Source organism: Squalius cephalus (genome assembly GCF_949319135.1).
Source record: "Squalius cephalus genome assembly, chromosome: 1".
Lineage (NCBI taxonomy): Eukaryota > Metazoa > Chordata > Actinopteri > Cypriniformes > Leuciscidae > Squalius > Squalius cephalus.
The window spans coordinates 1,701,850-1,724,981 of NC_137122.1; the positions used below are offsets into that span (position 1 = coordinate 1,701,850).

General features: G+C 41.8%; 1 protein-coding gene across 1 annotated transcript; it reads left to right on the forward strand.

The window, feature by feature from the left end:
• The first annotated feature begins 19,696 nt into the window (after positions 1-19,696).
• LOC307170774 (uncharacterized protein) lies at positions 19,697-22,654 on the forward strand. The gene is made up of 2 exons (XM_079892069.1): positions 19,697-19,777; positions 20,248-22,654. The coding sequence occupies exon 2, from the start codon at positions 20,308-20,310 to the stop codon at positions 21,727-21,729; it is 1,422 nt and encodes a 473-aa protein (XP_079748195.1). The 5' UTR covers positions 19,697-19,777; positions 20,248-20,307; the 3' UTR covers positions 21,730-22,654.
• Positions 22,655-23,132: the final 478 nt, after the last annotated feature.

Sequence of the window (23,132 nt, forward strand, 5' to 3'; positions counted from 1 at the left end):
TGGCCAATTGTCACGATTTTTTTCATGTCAACTCAGATTGATCTTATGAACATGTGTCCCAAGTTTAGCGAAAATATCTCTTTCTGCTCACAAGTTATAACCATTTTATAGCGCCACCAAGTGGCCAATTGTCGTGATTTTTTTTTCATGTGACCTCAGAATGAGCTCATGAACATGTGTCCCAAGTTTTGCGAAAATATCTCTTTCCGTTCACAAGTTATAACCGTTTTATAGTGCCACCAAGTGGCCAATTGTTGCGATTTTTTTCAAGTGATCTCCGATTGAGCTCAGGAAGATGTATCCCAAGTTTAGCAAAAAAATCTCTTTCCGTTCACAATTTATAACCATTTTAGTAAAAGTGGCCCTGGTGCCATCAAATATTTTGGTTCCCCTTATCGACCGTTAATTGAAATTTTGAATTGTTTGGATGATTATTGATTGTCAGACTCCAGAGAATATTCTTGCAGTGGTTTGGTTCCGATCGGGCCAAAAACCTAGGAGAAGTTTGCAAAAATAGGTTTTAAAAAAATGCAATTTACTCAAAATTGGCGCCAAAGGGCGAGCAAATCGGAGATAGCCATTTTGTCCGCCTCGACCCAAGGATTCCAGCGATATAAGACACTTGATCCTGGGACAAACGGTCTAAGAGTTATGAGCAATTTTGAACTTTTGGTTGCTGTAGCGCCACCTATGGGCCATTCGGGGTCATACTCTGATAGGTTGTCCCCAAATTGAGGCCTACCATCTGGCCAGGTTTCAAGTCTCTAGGCCTTACGGTTTGTCCTGCACGATGCGTTTTACAAATCCTTACAATTACAATAGGGTTTCAGCATTTCATGCTTGAACCCCTAATAATCAAATATTTTCTGTTTCTCATAATACCAGATTGATTTTCATCAATAATTGAATCTAATACTAATATGGACCTTTGGACAAAGACAAGAGCAAATATTTTATAATCATTATTCAACAGACTAATGGGTCTCAGATTATCTGGTTTTAGGAATCAAACATATTACATCTTGTGTCTTAGTTGCAGGAAGTTCAGAGCACGTTAAGCTTTCAGAGTATACTTCAAAAAGAGATGGGGTGAGTATCTCAGAAAATGGCTTATAAAATTAAAAAATCATTACGGCGTGATTTATTACATTTCAAGCATTTAATAGCTTCCTTAATTTCAGTAATAGTTATTGGGGAATCACATAATCTGTATTCCTCTTCCGTATTATGCTCACTGAATTTAGATGTGTATAAATTACAATAACAATTATAGCAAAAACTAGAAATTGTGTCAAACCTATATGTAATAAATCAATTAATATTCAATTTAGAAATAGAATTTAGTTTAATCCTCAACTTTTCAAAGATACCTTTAAAAAATAAGACATATTATCATTTTGCAGCTCTGTTAGACACAGTCTCTGAGACCATCCGACAGGTTCACAGCAGGAATGTTAGAAATAGCTAATATTTCACATACAACTCTCTCTTCCATAACACACAACATGCAGTCCAGCTCAGCTTTAGATCTGACTGACCGCTCACAGAAGAAGAAGAAAACATGAGCTCTTCCCTGACTCCCTATTGCCCAAAACCTGGAGAAAAGCTCCCGTATTAGCTATGTGAACAAGGCTCAAGTCCCCCTTGATAGACACCAAACCAGAGAATCAGTGCTGTGTTCATATTTTAATGCTGTGATCATAATCTTCCAAAAAAAAAACTTTATTGCTAGAAACAAAGACCAGAGGATAATGGGAACGTTTGAGTCGGACACACACACACACACACACACACACACACACACACACACACACACACACACACACACACACACACACACACACACACATCTGAGCAGCGCTGCAAAGTTTGCTTTTAATAACCAAAAACACCATGTGTTCATTCTTCAGAGATTGTCCCCGTTTGTACATTAAAAAGACATTAATTGAATTTATAACCAGTTTATGGTAGAAGAGCAACTATTTGCTCATTTCAATTTATATATATATATATATATTTTTTTTTTTTAGTTTTTTTTTCACGTTTTGCCTTTGAATTAATATTAAACACTACAAAACTGTTTAAAAATCATTTTAGTCAAAGTTTAGTTCATTTTATGTTGCACTAAAGTATGAAGTATGAAAAGTCTCATGAAAAACTAAAGCTGTTCTTCAGATTGTGAATTAATGACAGAAATCATGTAATGATCAGTTCTGCACAAACTCACTGATTTCAGCACTCTTGGGAAAACTCCCGTTCTGACCACACCAACAAGAGACGCTTCAGCTGATGTTCACGTGTTTCAAAGAAATGTTATTTTGCTTAATTTTAAGTTAATCCCACATGACAAATCTTCTTGGAAAATTCCTGCAACGCTTGAAATGGTGTCGATGAAGAAACATGTATTTGACTTCCTCTTTCTGTGGAGCGGAACATTATTATTATTATGCACAGGACATTTCAACATGTCAGAATACAACATAAGAATATTATTTTGAGAGCATAAACACTTGTAAGAAAATGTTTGTTTCCCCAGAAAACGTCCACCGCAGGATCATGCCTTGTGCAAGAGCCCATTCAACATGCCTTCAGTTATTGAGTGTCACGTAAATTACAGAAAACAAAGGGAGGACTCAAATGCAAAGGGGAAAATTATTTATTTACAAAAGAAACACTAAACACAAAACAAAACCCACGAGGGGGAAAACATAACTAAATACAAAACAACAACTTCCAAAACGAACATACCAAAAAGGGGTCACGGGAGAACAAGAGACATGTACAAGACAACGATCCGACATAGACTGCAAACACAAAGGAACTTATAAAAGGGACAAATCAGGCAGGTGATGAGGAACAACAGGTGGGGCAAATGAAACCAATAATAAGATAACAAGGAGGGTGGGGTCAAACAGTGACAGGAACACAAACACCACATGTGCTACACGAGACAGGACAGGCATGTGACATTGAGTTATTATTATTCTCAGTTTCTGTGTGTGTACAGTGCTGTATTATTTAACAAATTACTTGAAGTTTTCCTGTACTGCATTTACTCAAAGCTGTCCCTGTATATTTTACTTGAAGTTTTCTTTATATAATTTACTTGAGGTTAACTTTAAAGCCACTCCTCCTCACTCAAACAAATAAGCTGTTGAACGAACTTGATTAAATTAAGGACAACTTTTCCACAAAAATGAATTACATTTTTCCAACAAAATCTAATTTGTTTGAAATGATTTATTGTAATCTTGTTGTATGAACTTAAATTCATTTAGTCATTCCTGCTAGATAAAGTTATTTCCAATGATAGAAGCTACTAGTGTTCAACTTAGTTAAAACCACTTTTTACAGACTGTGAAAGAGGTGTAATATATGTGTAGTGTATACTGGGTGCCCTAAACTAAACTCAGTCGCCTCTCTTCTGCATAATAATAACCACAAAATTTAAAAATATTACAGAAAGTCCTCTAAGTTTCTAACATTACTGAATATTAAACACTAACATTAACATCTTTCCATTTACAGAAAAACACATAAAATAACACTTTAATCCCTGAATTTACCCTCCTAATGCAGTCCCTTGCAAAGCATGCTGGGAACTACAGATCCACTGCCCAGTTAGTAATTAAATTTAACAAGAGGCAAAAATTATGTTCACCTGTTCAAGTATTTGCTGTTTTAGCTAGAGGGATTGAAGAGAGGAAGGAGGAGGAATGGGATCTTACCCTCAAAAATGAGAAAACTGAAATAAATTAAATTAAAAATGAGAATATTGTCTAAATGAGAATCTAAGGAAAATATTATATGGATTTAAGACATGTCAGATCTCAAAGGTACACTGAAAAAAATGATTTGTTGAATTTAGTACATTTTTTTTATGGTAAGTGGTTCCACACAATTGATTTTAGCTACATTTAAACAAATGCATTAAGTTGAACTAAAATTGTTAAAGTTGTCCGCTCCACGGACCTGGCCCTCCATCCCTCCTCCACTCCACGGACCTGGACTCCACTCCACGGACCAGGCTTCCACTCCACAACCCTGGCCCTCCATCCCTCCTCCGCTCCACAGACCAGGACCTACGTCCTTCCTCCGCTCCACGGACCTGGCCCTCCATCCCTCCTCCGCTCCACAGACCAGGACCTACGTCCTTCCTCCGCTCCACGGACCTGGCCCTCCATCCCTCCTCCGCTCCACAGACCAGGACCTACGTCCTTCCTCCGCTCCACGGACCTGGCCCTCCATCCCTCCTCCGCTCCACAGACCAGGACCTACGTCCTTCCTCCGCTCCACGGACCTGGCCCTCCATCCCTCCTCCGCTCCACAGACCAGGACCTACGTCCTTCCTCCGCTCCACGGACCTGGCCCTCCATACCTCCTCCGCTCCACAGACCAGGACCTACGTCCTTCCTCCGCTCCACAGACCAGGACCTACGTCCTTCCTCCGCTCCACGGACCTGGCCCTCCATACCTCCTCCGCTCCACAGACCAGGACCTACGTCCTTCCTCCGCTCCACGGACCTGGCCCTCCATCCCTCCTCCACTCCACAGACCAGGACCTACGTCCTTCCTCCACTCCACGGACCTGGCCCTCCATCCCTCCTCCACTCCACGGACCTGGACTCCACTCCACGGACCAGGCTTCCACTCCACAGACCTGGCCCTCCATACCTCCTCCACTCCACAGACCAGGACCTACGTCCTTCCTCCACTCCACGGACCTGGCCCTCCATCCCTCCTCCACTCCACGGACCTGGACTCCACTCCACGGACCTGGACTCCACTCCACGGACCAGGCCCTCCATCCCTCCTCCACTCCACGGACCTGGCCCTCCATCCCTCCTCCACTCCACGGACCTGGCCCTCCATCCCTCCTCCACTCCACGGACCTGGCCCTCCATCCCTCCTCCACTCCACGGACCTGGCCCTCCATCCCTCCTCCACTCCACTGACCTAGCCCTCCATACCTTCTCCGCTCCACAGACCAGGACCTACGTCCTTCCTCCGCTCCACACACCTGGCCCTCCATACCTCCTCCGCTCCACAGACCAGGACCTACATCCTTCCTCCGCTCCACGGACCTGGCCCTCCATCCCTCCTCCACTCCACAGACCAGGACCTACGTCCTTCCTCCGCTCCACACACCTGGCCCTCCATACCTCCTCCGCTCCACAGACCTGGCCCTCCATCCCTCCTCCACTCCACGGACCTGGCCCTCCATCCCTCCTCCACTCCACAGACCTAGCCCTCCATACCTTCTCCGCTCCACAGACCAGGACCTACGTCCTTCCTCCGCTCCACACACCTGGCCCTCCATACCTCCTCCGCTCCACAGACCAGGACCTACATCCTTCCTCCGCTCCACGGACCTGGCCCTCCATCCCTCCTCCACTCCACGGACCTGCCCCTCCATCCCTCCTCCACTCCACAGACCTAGCCCTCCATACCTTCTCCGCTCCACAGACCAGGACCTACGTCCTTCCTCCGCTCCACACACCTGGCCCTCCATACCTCCTCCGCTCCACAGACCAGGACCTACATCCTTCCTCCGCTCCACGGACCTGGCCCTCCATCCCTCCACTCCACGGACCTGGCCCTCCATCCCTCCTCCACTCCACAGACCTAGCCCTCCATACCTCCTCCGCTCCACGGACCTGGCCCTCCATCCCTCCTCCACTCCACAGACCAGGACCTACGTCCTTCCTCCACTCCACGGACCTGGCCCTCCATCCCTCCTCCACTCCACGGACCTGGACTCCACTCCACGGACCAGGCTTCCACTCCACAGACCTGGCCCTCCATACCTCCTCCACTCCACAGACCAGGACCTACGTCCTTCCTCCACTCCACGGACCTGGCCCTCCATACCTCCTCCGCTCCACAGACCAGGACCTACGTCCTTCCTCCGCTCCACGGACCTGGCCCTCCATCCCTCCTCCACTCCACAGACCAGGACCTACGTCCTTCCTCCGCTCCACGGACCTGGCCCTCCATCCCTCCTCCACTCCACAGACCAGGACCTACGTCCTTCCTCCACTCCACGGACCTGGCCCTCCATCCCTCCTCCACTCCACGGACCTGGACTCCACTCCACGGACCAGGCTTCCACTCCACAACCCTGGCCCTCCATCCCTCCTCCGCTCCACAGACCAGGACCTACGTCCTTCCTTCGCTCCACGGACCTGGCCCTCCATCCCTCCTCCGCTCCACAGACCAGGACCTACGTCCCTCCTCCGCTCCACAGACCAGGACCTACATCCCTCCTCCACTCCACAGACCAGGACCTACGTCCTTCCTCCGCTCCACAGACCAGGACCTGAGAACCTGAGAACTTCATCTTTGTTTCGGAAAGCAATGACTTCAGTTTTGTCTGTAAAAAAAGACACGAGAAATGGATAGAATATAAAAGGTTATGTTCTTTTCTTTCCTTTTTTTCCCTCTTTTTTTATTTCCTACTCCCCATATCCCTGGCCATTATTCTTAAATAGTTAAACCTATGTACGCTCCACACTCTAGACCAGTAGGTGGCGGAAATGCACCTTTTAAGTTGGTTTGTCAAACTGCCATAAAACTCAAGAAGAAGGAGGAGGTGGAAGCATGGCTTTCTACACTGGCTATCAGGAGTCTGGATTGAGAACCTTTGTGTTTTCCATGTTTTGCTTATTTTTTCTCAGCTGGTATGAGTTTAAATTTGTTTCAGATGTTCACCCTATGTTGTATGTGTTGGTTATCAAGCTAACATCCAGTTGTATATCTTATTTTATAAGGGATATCGCATCCTAAAGTGGATTTGGGACTGAGCAGTCAGGAATAAAGCGTTTGTGTGGGAGCATATAGTGGATGGTTATCGCTTGGACTATCGTTTACGGAAGTTGGAACTGTATATCATCGTCATCATCTACACATAGTACAACTGACATTTTGCCAAAGGTCATTTGCACTTCTCAATAGACAATGAGCAGATAAGGTTTTCTTTTTATCCATTATTCTCACCTGAAACTACATTGTTTGCTTTAAAAGAAACCATATAATTTTCTAATTCGAGGTTTCTGATTGCTAAATTTACACCGGTGAATATGGAACTTATTCACAAGATTAATAATATATGCCTCATTTTCCAGACTCTCCTTTTTTTTTTATTGTAAAAATATATATTACATTTTCATCTAACAAAAGAAAATTGCATGACAATTTGTCATTAATAAATTTAGAAACCTCCCACCATAAGCACTTTGTATATTGAAAATGGCAAAAAATTATGAGGTACAGTTTCTGGTTGCAATAAACAAAATGAACAGTTTACATCTATGTCTTTGTTAAAGGTGGGCCGTGTGGGCGGTGTGCTAAAGCTGTGCTAACCGAGCTAACCGAGCTAACAACACACAGAGACATTTGAAGCAGTTTTACTCACCGCCTGCGACCCGCGAACCTTTATCATTGTGACTGCTCGATCCTTAAGCATTAGACGATCTGCAAATCCGTCGATCTGGGCTTTGTTTATAAAACAATCATCGTCGAAATGCAGGGAACAAACAGTCTTGCACAAAACCAAACAGTCTCTGAAAAAACAAACTCCATCCACTGGTCCCTTAACGCTGGGTTCTTTGGGAATCTGTGCAGGGTTGTCTTGCCCTGGCAACCAAAAACCCACTTCTTTGGTGACACTGACCTCCCAAAAGCTGAGCAGAGCGCTTTGATGAGGTACTGCTTTCGCTCTCTTCTCTCTCTGTCTGGTCTATGAGTGCGGGCGCGCCCGCGGAGAAGTGCCCTTAGGACCCATATAAGGAAATTCCGCCCCAGCTGACGTCACACAGACCCATACTCGAAAAAAACTTTCCGAAACTTGTGACAAACCGGAAGGACAATTTTTGGCACAGAAATACTCCTTCAAACGTACAATTTAATTTTTGAAACTTTGTCCATGTTTAGCATGGGAATCCAACTCTTTAACAGTGTAAAAAAGTCAGTATGCATGAAATAGCATTTCACCCCCCCTTTAAACTTGGATAGAAAATGCGTAGCAGGGTAACATTTGTGCAATATCTTAAATAAAATTTCATTGACCTTATTGACCTTGACCCAAAATCTAAATAATCAAGCCCACCATTTTTATATGAAATAACAGTTACAGATTTTCTAATATGTTGTATATGGTTTTTAACTGTTTTAATCACAGGACTAAAGTTGAGTGAGATTCTCTCCTGCTCATTTTTAGTAATAACCATACCCAAATAAGTTTCATATTACAAATTGTTATGGCATGGCCACTCGTCAAAGCAAACAGTTCACATTTTCGTAAATTAAGGCAGAGATTCGAGGCACTGGAAAAAAAATTAAATGACAGCTGACTGAATTTGATAAGCATTTTTCAACAAAAGAGCTGTGTCAACAGCCAAATGACAAAACGCCTGAGCAACAATGAGAAAGAGATAAACAGAAACTGGGCAACCTTGCCTAACTCCTCTTTCCAGATAAGGTCTTTGTGTAGTGCCATTATTCAATTTCACAGAACTATTTCCACCTGCATAAAGAGTTTTAATGGCCCAAAGCATCCTAACAGTAAAAAAATAAATAAAGGGTATTGACAGTATCAAAGGCTTTTATACCCATCATCAAAAATATAAGATCAAAAATAAGTCTAATATTTTCAAATATATTTCTGTTTCTCATAATCCCAGATTGATTTTCATCAATAATTGTATCTAATACTAATATAGACCTTTGGACAAAGACAAGAGCAAATATTTTATAATCATTATTCAACAGACTAATGGGTCTCAGATTATCTGGTTTTAGGAATCAAACATATTATATCTCGTGTCTTAGTTGCAGGAAGTTCAGAGTATACTTCAAAAAGAGATGGGGTGAGAATCTCAGAAATGTATTGCTTATCAAATTCAGAAGTAATTCCATCATTACCGGGTAATTTATTACATTTCAAGCATTTAATAGCTTCCTTAATTTCAGTAATAGTTATTGGGGAATCACATAATCTTTAGTCCTCTTCCGTATTATGCTCACTGAATTTAGATGTGTATAAATTACAATAACAATTATAGCAAAAACTAGAAATTGTGTCAAAACTATATGTAATAAATCAATTAATATTCAATTTAGAAATAGAATTTAGTTTAATCCTCAACTTTTCAAAGATACCTTTAAAAAATAAGACATATTATCATTTTGCAGCTCTGTTAGACACAGTCTCTGAGACCATCCGACAGGTTCACAGCAGGAATGTTAGAAATAGCTAATATTTCACATACAACTCTCTCTTCCATAACACACAACATGCAGTCCAGCTCAGCTTTAGATCTGACTGACCGCTCACAGAAGAAGAAGAAAACATGAGCTCTTCCCTGACTCCCTATTGCCCAAAACCTGGAGAAAAGCTCCCGTATTAGCTATGTGAACAAGGCTCAAGTCCCCCTTGATAGACACCAAACCAGAGAATCAGTGCTGTGTTCATATTTTAATGCTGTGATCATAATCTTCCAAAAAAAAAACTTTATTGCTAGAAACAAAGACCAGAGGATAATGGGAACGTTTGAGTCGGACACACACACACACACACACACACACACACACACACACACACACACACACACACACATCTGAGCAGCGCTGCAAAGGTTGCTTTTAATAACCAAAAACACTATGTGTTCATTCTTCAGAGATTGTCCCCGTTTGTACATAAAAAAGACATTAATTGCCATTATAACCAGTTTATGGTAGAAGAGCAACTATTGTCTCATTTCAATTTATATATTTATATATTTTTCACGTTTTGCCTTTGAATTAATATTAAACACTACAAAACTGTTTAAAAATCATTTTAGTCAAAGTTTAGTTCATTTTATGTTGCACTGAAGTATGAAGCAGGAAAAGTCTCATGAAAAACTAAAGCTGTTCTTCAGATTGTGAATTAATGACAGAAATCACGTAATGATCAGTTCAGCACAAACTCACTGATTTCAGCACTCTTGGGGAAACTCCCGTTCTGATCAGGGAATCTGAAGTGCAGGATAAATCCTTCATCTACAGTGTGTGTCCGTGTGTGTGTTTCACCTGGAAGTGTGGAAACTGATGATTGAAGTGAGTTTCGCTGCAGAGGAACACGTCTTTGTGTCGTCTCACATTTGAGCAGCTAAATTAATGCTAGGCCTGACTATTTAACACACTGTATTCTGATTATAAAGTAAGTGTTACACTGCTGTTGCTGTTAGAGATCAGAGAAGAGACGCCACACCAACAAGAGACGTTTCAGCTGAAGTTCACGTGTTTCGAAGAAATGCTATTTTGCTTATTTTAAGTTAATCCCACATGACAAATCTTCTTGGAAAGTTCCTGCAACGCTTGAAATGGTGTCGATGAAGAAACATGTATTTGACTTCCTCTTTCTGTGGAGCGGAACATTATTATTATTATGCACAGGACATTTCAACATGTCAGAATACAACATAAGAATATTATTTTGAGAGCATAAACACTTGTAAGAAAACGTTTAAGTTTCCCCAGAAAACTTCCACCGCATGATCATGCCTTGTGTAAGAGCCCATTCAACATGCCTTCAGTTATTGAGTTATTATTATTCTCAGTTTCTGTGTGTGTACAGTGCTGTATTATTTAAGAAATTACTTGAAGTTTTCCTGTACTGCATTTACTCAAAGCTGTCCCTGTATATTTTACTTGAAGTTTTCTTTATATAATTTACTTGAGGTTAACTTTAAAGCCACTCCTCCTCACTCAAACAAATAAGCTGTTGAACGAACTTGATTAAATTAAGGACAACTTTTCCACAAAAATGAATTACATTTTTCCAACAAAATCTAATTTGTTTGAAATGATTTACTGTAATCTTGTTGCATGAACTTAAATTAATTTAGTCATTCCTGCTAGATAAAGTTATTTCCAATGATAGAAGCTACTAGTGTTCAACTTAGTTAAAACCACTTTTTACAGACAGAGTAATATTGATTATTACTATCTTTCACAGGACTGTGAAAGAGGTGTAATATATGTGTAGTGTATACTGGGTGCCCTAAACTAAACTCAGTCGCCTCTCTTCTGCATAATAATAACCACAAAATTTAAAAATATTACAGAAAGTCCTCTAAGTTTCTAACATTACTGAATATTAAACACTAACATTAACATCTTTCCATTTACAGAAAAACACATAAAATAACACTTTAATCCCTGAATTTACCCTCCTAATGCAGTCCCTTGCAAAGCATGCTGGGAACTACAGATCCACTGCCCAGTTAGTAATTAAATTTAACAAGAGGCAAAAATTATGTTCACCTGTTCAAGTATTTGCTGTTTTAGCTAGAGGGATTGAAGAGAGGAAGGAGGAGGAATGGGATCTTACCCTCAAAAATGAGAAAACTGAAATAAATTAAATTAAAAATGAGAATATTGTCTAAATGAGAATCTAAGGAAAATATTATATGGATTTAAGACATGTCAGATCTCAAAGGTACACTGAAAAAAATGATTTGTTGAATTTAGTACATTTTTTTTATGGTAAGTGGTTCCACACAATTGATTTTAGCTACATTTAAACAAATGCATTAAGTTGAACTAAAATTGTTAAAGTTGTCCGCTCCACGGACCTGGCCCTCCATCCCTCCTCCACTCCACGGACCTGGACTCCACTCCACGGACCAGGCTTCCACTCCACAACCCTGGCCCTCCATCCCTCCTCCGCTCCACAGACCAGGACCTACGTCCTTCCTCCGCTCCACGGACCTGGCCCTCCATCCCTCCTCCGCTCCACAGACCAGGACCTACGTCCTTCCTCCGCTCCACGGACCTGGCCCTCCATCCCTCCTCCGCTCCACAGACCAGGACCTACGTCCTTCCTCCGCTCCACGGACCTGGCCCTCCATCCCTCCTCCGCTCCACAGACCAGGACCTACGTCCTTCCTCCGCTCCACGTACCTGGCCCTCCATCCCTCCTCCGCTCCACAGACCAGGACCTACGTCCTTCCTCCGCTCCACGGACCTGGCCCTCCATACCTCCTCCGCTCCACAGACCAGGACCTACGTCCTTCCTCCGCTCCACAGACCAGGACCTACGTCCTTCCTCCGCTCCACGGACCTGGCCCTCCATACCTCCTCCGCTCCACAGACCAGGACCTACGTCCTTCCTCCGCTCCACGGACCTGGCCCTCCATCCCTCCTCCACTCCACAGACCAGGACCTACGTCCTTCCTCCACTCCACGGACCTGGCCCTCCATCCCTCCTCCACTCCACGGACCTGGACTCCACTCCACGGACCAGGCTTCCACTCCACAGACCTGGCCCTCCATACCTCCTCCACTCCACAGACCAGGACCTACGTCCTTCCTCCACTCCACGGACCTGGCCCTCCATCCCTCCTCCACTCCACGGACCTGGACTCCACTCCACGGACCTGGACTCCACTCCACGGACCAGGCCCTCCATCCCTCCTCCACTCCACGGACCTGGCCCTCCATCCCTCCTCCACTCCACGGACCTGGCCCTCCATCCCTCCTCCACTCCACGGACCTGGCCCTCCATCCCTCCTCCACTCCACTGACCTAGCCCTCCATACCTTCTCCGCTCCACAGACCAGGACCTACGTCCTTCCTCCGCTCCACACACCTGGCCCTCCATACCTCCTCCGCTCCACAGACCAGGACCTACATCCTTCCTCCGCTCCACGGACCTGGCCCTCCATCCCTCCTCCACTCCACAGACCAGGACCTACGTCCTTCCTCCGCTCCACACACCTGGCCCTCCATACCTCCTCCGCTCCACAGACCTGGCCCTCCATCCCTCCTCCACTCCACGGACCTGGCCCTCCATCCCTCCTCCACTCCACAGACCTAGCCCTCCATACCTTCTCCGCTCCACAGACCAGGACCTACGTCCTTCCTCCGCTCCACACACCTGGCCCTCCATACCTCCTCCGCTCCACAGACCAGGACCTACATCCTTCCTCCGCTCCACGGACCTGGCCCTCCATCCCTCCTCCACTCCACGGACCTGCCCCTCCATCCCTCCTCCACTCCACAGACCTAGCCCTCCATACCTTCTCCGCTCCACAGACCAGGACCTACGTCCTTCCTCCGCTCCACACACCTGGCCCTCCATACCTCCTCCGCTCCACAGACCAGGACCTACATCCTTCCTCCGCTCCACGGACCTGGCCCTCCATCCCTCCACTCCACGGACCTGGCCCTCCATCCCTCCTCCACTCCACAGACCTAGCCCTCCATACCTCCTCCGCTCCACGGACCTGGCCCTCCATCCCTCCTCCACTCCACAGACCAGGACCTACGTCCTTCCTCCACTCCACGGACCTGGCCCTCCATCCCTCCTCCACTCCACGGACCTGGACTCCACTCCACGGACCAGGCTTCCACTCCACAGACCTGGCCCTCCATACCTCCTCCACTCCACAGACCAGGACCTACGTCCTTCCTCCACTCCACGGACCTGGCCCTCCATACCTCCTCCGCTCCACAGACCAGGACCTACGTCCTTCCTCCGCTCCACGGACCTGGCCCTCCATCCCTCCTCCACTCCACAGACCAGGACCTACGTCCTTCCTCCGCTCCACGGACCTGGCCCTCCATCCCTCCTCCACTCCACAGACCAGGACCTACGTCCTTCCTCCACTCCACGGACCTGGCCCTCCATCCCTCCTCCACTCCACGGACCTGGACTCCACTCCACGGACCAGGCTTCCACTCCACAACCCTGGCCCTCCATCCCTCCTCCGCTCCACAGACCAGGACCTACGTCCTTCCTTCGCTCCACGGACCTGGCCCTCCATCCCTCCTCCGCTCCACAGACCAGGACCTACGTCCCTCCTCCGCTCCACAGACCAGGACCTACATCCCTCCTCCACTCCACAGACCAGGACCTACGTCCTTCCTCCGCTCCACAGACCAGGACCTGAGAACCTGAGAACTTCATCTTTGTTTCGGAAAGCAATGACTTCAGTTTTGTCTGTAAAAAAAGACACGAGAAATGGATAGAATATAAAAGGTTATGTTCTTTTCTTTCCTTTTTTTCCCTCTTTTTTTATTTCCTACTCCCCATATCCCTGGCCATTATTCTTAAATAGTTAAACCTATGTACGCTCCACACTCTAGACCAGTAGGTGGCGGAAATGCACCTTTTAAGTTGGTTTGTCAAACTGCCATAAAACTCAAGAAGAAGGAGGAGGTGGAAGCATGGCTTTCTACACTGGCTATCAGGAGTCTGGATTGAGAACCTTTGTGTTTTCCATGTTTTGCTTATTTTTTCTCAGCTGGTATGAGTTTAAATTTGTTTCAGATGTTCACCCTATGTTGTATGTGTTGGTTATCAAGCTAACATCCAGTTGTATATCTTATTTTATAAGGGATATCGCATCCTAAAGTGGATTTGGGACTGAGCAGTCAGGAATAAAGCGTTTGTGTGGGAGCATATAGTGGATGGTTATCGCTTGGACTATCGTTTACGGAAGTTGGAACTGTATATCATCGTCATCATCTACACATAGTACAACTGACATTTTGCCAAAGGTCATTTGCACTTCTCAATAGACAATGAGCAGATAAGGTTTTCTTTTTATCCATTATTCTCACCTGAAACTACATTGTTTGCTTTAAAAGAAACCATATAATTTTCTAATTCGAGGTTTCTGATTGCTAAATTTACACCGGTGAATATGGAACTTATTCACAAGATTAATAATATATGCCTCATTTTCCAGACTCTCCTTTTTTTTTTATTGTAAAAATATATATTACATTTTCATCTAACAAAAGAAAATTGCATGACAATTTGTCATTAATAAATTTAGAAACCTCCCACCATAAGCACTTTGTATATTGAAAATGGCAAAAAATTATGAGGTACAGTTTCTGGTTGCAATAAACAAAATGAACAGTTTACATCTATGTCTTTGTTAAAGGTGGGCCGTGTGGGCGGTGTGCTAAAGCTGTGCTAACCGAGCTAACCGAGCTAACAACACACAGAGACATTTGAAGCAGTTTTACTCACCGCCTGCGACCCGCGAACCTTTATCATTGTGACTGCTCGATCCTTAAGCATTAGACGATCTGCAAATCCGTCGATCTGGGCTTTGTTTATAAAACAATCATCGTCGAAATGCAGGGAACAAACAGTCTTGCACAAAACCAAACAGTCTCTGAAAAAACAAACTCCATCCACTGGTCCCTTAACGCTGGGTTCTTTGGGAATCTGTGCAGGGTTGTCTTGCCCTGGCAACCAAAAACCCACTTCTTTGGTGACACTGACCTCCCAAAAGCTGAGCAGAGCGCTTTGATGAGGTACTGCTTTCGCTCTCTTCTCTCTCTGTCTGGTCTATGAGTGCGGGCGCGCCCGCGGAGAAGTGCCCTTAGGACCCATATAAGGAAATTCCGCCCCAGCTGACGTCACACAGACCCATACTCGAAAAAAACTTTCCGAAACTTGTGACAAACCGGAAGGACAATTTTTGGCACAGAAATACTCCTTCAAACGTACAATTTAATTTTTGAAACTTTGTCCATGTTTAGCATGGGAATCCAACTCTTTAACAGTGTAAAAAAGTCAGTATGCATGAAATAGCATTTCACCCCCCCTTTAAACTTGGATAGAAAATGCGTAGCAGGGTAACATTTGTGCAATATCTTAAATAAAATTTCATTGACCTTATTGACCTTGACCCAAAATCTAAATAATCAAGCCCACCATTTTTATATGAAATAACAGTTACAGATTTTCTAATATGTTGTATATGGTTTTTAACTGTTTTAATCACAGGACTAAAGTTGAGTGAGATTCTCTCCTGCTCATTTTTAGTAATAACCATACCCAAATAAGTTTCATATTACAAATTGTTATGGCATGGCCACTCGTCAAAGCAAACAGTTCACATTTTCGTAAATTAAGGCAGAGATTCGAGGCACTGGAAAAAAAATTAAATGACAGCTGACTGAATTTGATAAGCATTTTTCAACAAAAGAGCTGTGTCAACAGCCAAATGACAAAACGCCTGAGCAACAATGAGAAAGAGATAAACAGAAACTGGGCAACCTTGCCTAACTCCTCTTTCCAGATAAGGTCTTTGTGTAGTGCCATTATTCAATTTCACAGAACTATTTCCACCTGCATAAAGAGTTTTAATGGCCCAAAGCATCCTAACAGTAAAAAAATAAATAAAGGGTATTGACAGTATCAAAGGCTTTTATACCCATCATCAAAAATATAAGATCAAAAATAAGTCTAATATTTTCAAATATATTTCTGTTTCTCATAATCCCAGATTGATTTTCATCAATAATTGTATCTAATACTAATATAGACCTTTGGACAAAGACAAGAGCAAATATTTTATAATCATTATTCAACAGACTAATGGGTCTCAGATTATCTGGTTTTAGGAATCAAACATATTATATCTCGTGTCTTAGTTGCAGGAAGTTCAGAGTATACTTCAAAAAGAGATGGGGTGAGAATCTCAGAAATGTATTGCTTATAAAATTCAGAAGTAATTCCATCATTACCGGGTAATTTATTACATTTCAAGCATTTAATAGCTTCCTTAATTTCAGTAATAGTTATTGGGGAATCACATAATCTTTAGTCCTCTTCCGTATTATGCTCACTGAATTTAGATGTGTATAAATTACAATAACAATTATAGCAAAAACTAGAAATTGTGTCAAAACTATATGTAATAAATCAATTAATATTCAATTTAGAAATAGAATTTAGTTTAATCCTCAACTTTTCAAAGATACCTTTAAAAAATAAGACATATTATCATTTTGCAGCTCTGTTAGACACAGTCTCTGAGACCATCCGACAGGTTCACAGCAGGAATGTTAGAAATAGCTAATATTTCACATACAACTCTCTCTTCCATAACACACAACATGCAGTCCAGCTCAGCTTTAGATCTGACTGACCGCTCACAGAAGAAGAAGAAAACATGAGCTCTTCCCTGACTCCCTATTGCCCAAAACCTGGAGAAAAGCTCCCGTATTAGCTATGTGAACAAGGCTCAAGTCCCCCTTGATAGACACCAAACCAGAGAATCAGTGCTGTGTTCATATTTTAATGCTGTGATCATAATCTTCCAAAAAAAAAACTTTATTGCTAGAAACAAAGACCAGAGGATAATGGGAACGTTTGAGTCGGACACACACACACACACACACACACACACACACACACACACACACACACACACACACACACACACACATCTGAGCAGCGCTGCAAAGGTTGCTTTTAATAACCAAAAACACTATGTGTTCATTCTTCAGAGATTGTCCCCGTTTGTACATAAAAAAGACATTAATTGCCATTATAACCAGTTTATGGTAGAAGAGCAACTATTGTCTCATTTCAATTTATATATTTATATATTTTTCACGTTTTGCCTTTGAATTAATATTAAACACTACAAAACTGTTTAAAAATCATTTTAGTCAAAGTTTAGTTCATTTTATGTTGCACTGAAGTATGAAGCAGGAAAAGTCTCATGAAAAACTAAAGCTGTTCTTCAGATTGTGAATTAATGACAGAAATCACGTAATGATCAGTTCAGCACAAACTCACTGATTTCAGCACTCTTGGGGAAACTCCCGTTCTGATCAGGGAATCTGAAGTGCAGGATAAATCCTTCATCTACAGTGTGTGTCCGTGTGTGTGTTTCACCTGGAAGTGTGGAAACTGATGATTGAAGTGAGTTTCGCTGCAGAGGAACACGTCTTTGTGTCGTCTCACATTTGAGCAGCTAAATTAATGCTAGGCCTGACTATTTAACACACTGTATTCTGATTATAAAGTAAGTGTTACACTGCTGTTGCTGTTAGAGATCAGAGAAGAGACGCCACACCAACAAGAGACGTTTCAGCTGAAGTTCACGTGTTTCAGAGAAATGTTATTTTGCTTAATTTTAAGTTAATCCCACATGACAAATCTTCTTGGAAAGTTCCTGCAACGCTTGAAATGGTGTCGATGAAGAAACATGTATTTGACTTCCTCTTTCTGTGGAGCGGGACATTATTATTATTATGCACAGGACATTTCAACATGTCAGAATACAACATCAGCATATTATTTTGAGAGCATAAACACTTGTAAGAAAACGTTTAAGTTTCCCCAGAAAACGTCCACTGCAGGATCATGCCTTGTGTAAGAGCCCATTCAACATGCCTTCAGTTATTGAGTTATTATTATTCTCAGTTTCTGTGTGTGTACAGGGCTGTATTATTTAAGAAATTACTTGAAGTGTTCCTGTACTGCATTTACTCAAAGCTGTCCCTGTATATTTTACTTGAAGTTTTCTTTATATAATTTACTTGAGGTTAACTTTAAAGCCACTCCTCCTCACTCAAACAAATAAGCTGTTGAACGAACTTGATTAAATTAAGGACAACTTTTCCACAAAAATGAATTACATTTTTCCAACTAAATCTAATTTGTTTGAAATGATTTACTGTAATCTTGTTGCATGAACTTAAATTAATTTAGTCATTCCTGCTAGATAAAGTTATTTCCAATGATAGAAGCTACTAGTGTTCAATTTAGTTAAAACCACTTTTTACAGACAGAGTAATATTGATTATTACTATCTTTCACAGGACTGTGAAAGAGGTGTAATATATGTGTAGTGTATACTGGGTGCCCTAAACTAAACTCAGTCGCCTCTCTTCTGCATAATAATAACCACAAAATTTAAAAATATTACAGAAAGTCCTCTAAGTTTCTAACATTACTGAATATTAAACACTAACATTAACTAACAACATCTTTCCATTTACAGAAAAACACATAAAATAACACTTTAATCCCTGAATTTACCCTCCTAATGCAGTCCCTTGCAAAGCATGCTGGGAACTACAGATCCACTGCCCAGTTAGTAATTAAATTTAACAAGAGGCAAAAATTATGTTCATTTGTTCCAGTATTTGCTGTTTTAGCTAGAGGGATTGAAGAGAGGAAGGAGGAGGAATGGGATCTTACCCTCAAAAATGAGAAAACTGAACTATAAAAATAAAAAATGAGAAAATTGTCTAAATCAGAATCTAGGGAAGATATTATACGGATTTAAGACATGTCAGATCTCAAAGGTACTGGAGCAAAGTATTAACTATTAATGAATTTCCATGTTTTTACATTTCTGTGTTTGTGGAAATAACTTTAACGGGCTGGACCATTGAACAAACAAGAGCTACATGCTTTAACAGGACACACAGACTGACACACGACTATATAAAGTGCATGTGTGCTAATAGAATTAGACAGTACAAATACATACTATGAAATGTACTACAAGTTATTATAAAAATGCTATAAAACATAGCATATAATTCCTGACTCAGTACAAGGCGAAGTGAAGGACAATATGCCGGTTCACAGGTCTGATGTGAGGAAACACAGGGCAAAAACACTAAATAAGTGCTGCAAGTCATTGCTGAGAACATAATCATAATTATAATAACATAATAGAAATATTTTTAAATAAAATAATGATTTGTTTAACTTGAAACTAAGTACCACACCCACAACAACTAGATGGGTGTAGAGTTGATCTGTGAAAACATGTTTGGGGAAGTGCTGGATCCGGCGAAGAAGCTTCAGGGCGTCAGAGCTGAAACACGCCTCGTTTACATCATTAAACCCTCGTTTACTGGAGAACAGAGTCACTCTGCTGGGAGAACTGGGTGGACACAGAACACATCGCAACTCGACAGGCTTCACTGCAACGGGCACTGGTGTTTCTAGAGGACAGAGGTAAGGACTCCATTCAGTTCTGCTGATACTATGAACAAATTATATTGCCATTCTAATCCACATTTTATACATGAAAACTAATGGCTTAATAGTTTCACATGGGATATTGTTTAAGATTATAAAATGTATGCTAAAAACACGCAACTCAAATTTAATGCTCGTAGTTTCCAAAATCAGATGTAATATATATATATTTTTTTTTTTAAATAAAAAAATAATTAAATACAATACAATGTTGAAGAAAACATTTACACAGATGTAATAAGGTCCTGTTTATTATAGGTTATTATAGATATTATGAAATACAGATATGTGTGCATGTAGAACAGAAGTAAAATCAGAGCAGTTTCTGTTTATCTGACAGATCACAGTCTGTTGATGTGAGTAAATACTTCTGTTTCTAATGAATCAAATTAAATCCTGGTTCAAGTAGAATTTTGAAAACCATTTTTTATTGTTTTATTTTCCAGCCTGAAGAGAAGATCCTTGGTTGAAGACCTTGAAGACCTTGAGTCTACTCCTGTCTTAAGATGAGTGAAAACCAGCATCCTAAAGCTTCTCGAAATGGTTTGAGCACTCTTCATAAAAAGGGAAGAGACCCACCTGATGTCTCTTTAGATGACATAGCTGAGAAATTGATATCATATTTTAACGAGTTTTCTCTCTTTAAAAAATATGAAAAAGAGATAGTAAAGAAATATGAAGTTAAAAAGGAGCATGATGACTGCTGGCCAGTCGATGATATCAAACGAGCTTGGGGGAAAACACAAAGAATGAAAAAAACCTCAGAAAGAAGAAATATCTGGTCACTTGCTGTAATGGTGCAGATGATGAAAAGATGTTCGAGTTATGATGAGAGTGAAAGAGTAAATGCACAGTCTGATCCACATGAGGATAGTGCTCTTCCAGCGTGTGGAGAGACCCAGAATAAGAGAAGAGAACTGCCGGCTGACAGAGACAGTCTAGAGAACACTAATGTAGTGGAACAGAACCATATCAGTAATAATGGAGAGACCCGGAGCAAGAGAAGAGAACCGCCAGATTTCAGTTCAAGAGAAGAAAGCGAACTGCTTGCTGGAGAGAACAAAAAGAAAAAAACGAATAAAAGTGATATGGAACAGAACCATATAGATAATGCTGGACCCGTCTACATATATGTCCCTTTCTCAGAGATGTTTGGCCACACATCAAGCTTGAGCTCAGAGACAGCTCCGAGGGAAAACTTGCCCTATAAATTAAAAGACAAAGCTCCTTCATTTACTGAAGTAAAGAAAAAGACTTCTTACGTCATGCTGTATGACAATCTAACCAGAAATGCTGCATGGGTGTATGAGATACTGAACGAAAGCATTGTGAAAGAAAACAAGAAAAATAAACATTGGAAGATACCATCTTTTAAAGTGGACAATTCAATTCCTAAACCCTTTCAGACGCCTGAGGGCAAGAACGGATATAAGGATCCCTTTGAGCGAGGTCATCTTGCTCCGGCTCGCGATCACAGGTCGAGTCAGAGAGCCCTGGACGACACTTACTTGCTCAGCAACATTTCACCACAGATTAGGGGATTAAACCGCGGTATCTGGAGAACACTGGAGAATCTATGTGTGGAAATAGCTGAGGAGAAAGAGGTCTGTAATGTTCATGTGTACACCGGCCCACTTTACGTGCCAGCTGATAAAGGTAAAGTTGTGGGAGGGAAAGTAGTGCCAACTCACTTCTTTAAGGTGATAATTGTGGAGGTGAGGGGTGGGATCGTATTACAGCCAATATGCTATAAGATTCCCAATTCCCAAAAATTGCCCAAAGAGCAACTAAAAATCTGGAAAAAAGTGTCCAAGGAGAAATTACCAAACAAAGATAAATGGGCAGTATTTGAGGTGGATATTGAAGATATTGAGAGGGAATCTGGTCTGATCTTCACAGAACGCATGAAGCGAGGAAGGAATGATTGACAGAATCTTGACAGTGAAGAAAGTGAAGGGAAACAAAAATCCTGATCCACAAAAATTAACCAAAATGAAACTAAAATACAGGGGAAAAGTGTCCAAGAAGAAATTACAAACATAGAATCGGCAGAATCTGGGATGGATATTGAGAGGGAATCTGGTCTGATCTACACAGATCGCAGATGCGAGGAAGGAGCGATTGACAGAAACTGGACAGTGAAGGGAAACACCAATCCTGATCCCCTGACCTGTAGATCTGAGATAAGAGTCAGGATAAGCACTTGCTGATCCGGCTGGCTTCTGACGTGTGTATTATTACACTGTTGTGTTTGATCTACTCTCATTGGTGTGTTTGGATGGACTGAACGTTTGTGTGACTAACTATCGTATAAATGTTTTCATTTTTAATAATATTATAGTTCCTCATTTGAGAATGCATGACTTGGGCCGAATAGCCGACGTGTGTGTCCAGCGCACACAGGACTCCAGTGTAGTGGGAACCTTTCACAATCTCAACTGTACTTTCATATTTACTGTCATACAAAACTGATATTTTGAAAAAGCAAAAATGTAACATATTTGATTTGTTTCACTTTCTTTTAGTCACATAACTCCTGCTCTTCAGCTTGTGTTTATACTTCACATGACTTTTCTATTTTAGTAAAATATATGTGTAAAACATATTAGTGAGTGAACTAATAGCATTCGATGAGTCTGTCTGAATAAGATATTAATAGATTTTTATCCATATTATATTACAGACCATTCATTATTTTTTATATCATTTTATTGATTGATTGGCACCTCATTTTAATTCTGTTGATATTTGTCATTGTCATATTGTATATGTCATTATTTCTTTTGTGCATTTATGATTTGACAATATTGTAAGCATAAACATGTCAATAAAGTAACACATGACATTTAACTGAACTGAAAGTCGTGAACAGTGAATATCTCCTCAGTCAGTCAAAGGCAACACTGCTGTTGTAGAAACACACCTCTCAATAAATGTGCCTTCCATATTAGATTGTAATCCACTTTTCTGTGAACACTGGAAACAGAGCTACCAAGTCAACACTAAAGTGAACACACAGTATTCGAGTCCAGTGTGAATGTCTCATAGGAATCCTCTGTTTCTGTTCAAGATCTTCTGTTTCACCTCTGCACTTTAGGCTTTTCCCATGGCACATCCGTAAATCCCGTTTCCCCCCACACGCCTGACATTCAAATAGTCAAGTCAAGTCAAGTCATCTTCATTTATATAGCGCTTTTAACAATGTAGATTGTCTCAAAGCAGCTTTACAGAGATAAGCGTATAATTTAAGGTAACAGAGATTGTTTCGGCTTTACAGCAGAGTTAAGTTATTTCCATCTAAAGTTAGTTTTAATTGATTTGGTTCCGTCGC

What these genes read in the sequence shown, in the direction of transcription:
- LOC307170774 (XM_079892069.1), top strand. Translation starts at nt 20,308, where the DNA reads ATGAGTGAAAACCAGCATCCTAAAGCTTCTCGAAATGGTTTGAGCACT.